Source organism: Austrofundulus limnaeus, unplaced genomic scaffold (assembly GCF_001266775.1).
Source record: "Austrofundulus limnaeus strain Quisiro unplaced genomic scaffold, Austrofundulus_limnaeus-1.0 Scaffold62, whole genome shotgun sequence".
Lineage (NCBI taxonomy): Eukaryota > Metazoa > Chordata > Actinopteri > Cyprinodontiformes > Rivulidae > Austrofundulus > Austrofundulus limnaeus.
The window spans coordinates 1816869-1819608 of NW_013952464.1; the positions used below are offsets into that span (position 1 = coordinate 1816869).

Consider the following 2740-nt stretch of genomic DNA (forward strand, 5'->3'; position numbering starts at 1 on the left):
GGAAGGTGAGGGACTAGGGGGTGGATTAGGGGTGGAGTTTCTAACCACGCCAGCATGGGCATTGGAGCCCTGAGTACCACTCCACTATGACCTGTTATGACAGGGATCAGGGCTTTATGCTGAGTGGGTTACTGCTGCAATCCATAGTTTGAACTGACAGGGCAGACCTTGTTAATGTTGTTTAGATAAGGTGGGGGGTGGGCTGATAGGGAAACATACCCACTACAAGGCCAAAGATTTCTAGTATAAGTTGGTAATGATTGTTACAGGAGTCGTCTCTGATACCCATGGTATTTTSTTGTCAGGGACAGATGTTACAGTTTATTCATTTTGTTCATTGCTGCATGAGTGGCTATATGTGTCTCATCTTTCACAGGACTGTGAAACAGCTCAGTGTCCCAGCAGTCACCCAGTTCCCCCAGGAACTAAAGTCCCTTCTCACCAGGGCCTCAAAACCCAGTGGCGCTTTGGTTCCTGGGCTCAGGTTGGTTCACACGTTTTTTTTATTTTTATTTTATTTTTTCACCTAAACAGTTTTAGTTCACTGTTTCCGGTGTCGTAACATTTCACTTCTTACAGTGTAGCGCCAGCTGTGGCAAAGGGACGAGGATGCGCTTCGTGAGCTGCCGTGACAACCATGGYGGTGTTGCAGAGGAGTCGGCATGCGCTCACTTGCCAAAACCCCCCGCCATGGAGGTTTGCTCGGTAGTAGCTTGTGGGCAGTGGAAAGTGCTGGAATGGACACCGGTAAGAAAAGACACACGTTGCGCTATATTTGTCTACATAAATATCTTACCTGTTGCCGTTAGTCTCTTGAATGACCTCATTTTGGAGGAGTAGAGTATAATTTACACTGGATTGGGCCAACCAGGGCCTGGCTTCAAACCTGGACTCAGCATGTTTGCAATAGCTCGTATGACCCAGTTCCACCCCATTTCTGGAAACCCCAGAACCATGGTTCTTTCCGGGCCAGGCGGCTCATCTTGATTTGATGTCAGTTACTGCTGCTCATTGATTGGTTCACTGACTGGGGGAGTCACGTCACGCAGATGAGAGTAACTTACGTGCATTGTTTGAAACAACTGTAACGTTTTTTTCACACGAGTTGAACTACAAAACAACTGTAGCAAGCTAGCACACAACAAGCTAACATTAGCTTAGCATCCTCTGTCTCCCTGCACTCTCGACTTAAGCATCATAATAGAGTTGAGTGGTCTTCAGTCACTTTTTTTACACTTGTTTACACTTGAATAGCCTTTAATACATTAACTCCAAGTTTAGTGTAGTCCATTAACATTGTGTTGCAAATAAAACAAAATAAGATTATAATCCCGCCCATATCCAGGCAGCTCTCTGCTCAATGCAAACACAACCAGAGCCGGGGTAGAGGAAGGCCAGGCCTAATGGAGCGGGGCTTTACGATGCAAAAATGTCTAGAGTAAGACAAAGACCAAATTGCTGCTGTCAACTCTAATTTCAATATTTAATAACACTTCATACAAACTTTTTCATTTCAGCCAGTTTTGTATTACAAAGCCGTTTGCGTAGAATTATGTGAGTACTGGCAAGTGCTAATAGCAGCAGCAACTAGCTGTAGCACTGCTGGCAAGATGATCGTAATAATTCTGCCTGAGTAACAACGCAATGGATAACTGAAAACTCTTTAATATTTTATATAATAACATTTCTGTGTCTAGCTGCATTTCCATTGACCATGAAAATGCGCAAATTAGAATTTTGAAAATATATTTGCTCAATGGAAACACGTCAATTTCGAAATAAATTACGTTTTTTGACAAAATGTTTTTGCACCAGGATGAGGTGGTTTTTCAGCCACAGCCACATCGAATGTATTTCACAAAACTGCAAGGGAAACACTTTTTTTGCATCATGAGAATCACGTGATCAACAACTGGCTGTTTCTACTGGTGAAAAAGACGATGAAGAAGAAGATAACAGGAAGTAAAAGTAGTACAAAAATCACAGAAGTAGTAAAAGAAAGTAAGTAAACTCACCGACTACAAATTCCCAAAAACGCAGCATACTGTACGTAGCCGCTCCCAAGTAGGGGCTTGTTGCTGGAAAGCCTCGATAAGACTCCGACGTCTCCTCTGATGATGAGCGCTAGTGTCGCGGTAGCAACATGCTATGTGTTTACATCCATTGCCGCCATGTTTGTAATGACTTATCGAGAGAACAAACGTATTCACGCGTGACGTTAATAGCATTTTTTACTTAATGGAAACACCGCAATTGCGAAACTGTGTTTTTCGACATTAACAGAATATCGACAAAGTTTTGTGCACGTTTGCAATGGAAACACAGCTACAAAACAATGACATTCTGCTTACAACATTAAGGTTCCAGGTTTAAAGCATGGCTGAAGTTTTCATGTGTGGAGTTTGCATGTYCTCCCTGAGCACTCAATTTCCTTAAAAAAAGTGCATTCTACTTAATAGTCTCTCTAGTTTGTGAATCCAGCCAAATTTAAACTTAGTTTCTCCAAACAGAAGAGRTATTGATAACATGTAAGAAATGAAATGTTCACAGCATTTCCACAGATCTGAACTATTAATCGTTGAATCAGTGAGAACTGCTGCTCAGAACTGTAGCACAGTAGCTCCACTTTAATGTTTCCTCACAGACTTATGTATTCTAGCTCACTTTAAGATAACTTTTTATCTTTGCTTCTGAATGTTTTTTCACACACTGTGTAAATGTTATTTTGAGCCAGAATGAT

The 2740-nt window shown here is 41.8% G+C and overlaps 1 protein-coding gene across 1 annotated transcript in view; it reads left to right on the plus strand.

Moving 5' to 3' along the window:
• Positions 1–2740, plus strand: part of adamts9 (ADAM metallopeptidase with thrombospondin type 1 motif, 9) — a gene marked incomplete in the record, with an annotated part of 62562 nt that overhangs the window by 31511 nt on the left and 28311 nt on the right. The window contains 2 exon segments of the mRNA XM_014009865.1: positions 377–484; positions 580–747. Coding sequence (XP_013865319.1) covers positions 377–484; positions 580–747 — 276 coding nt within the window.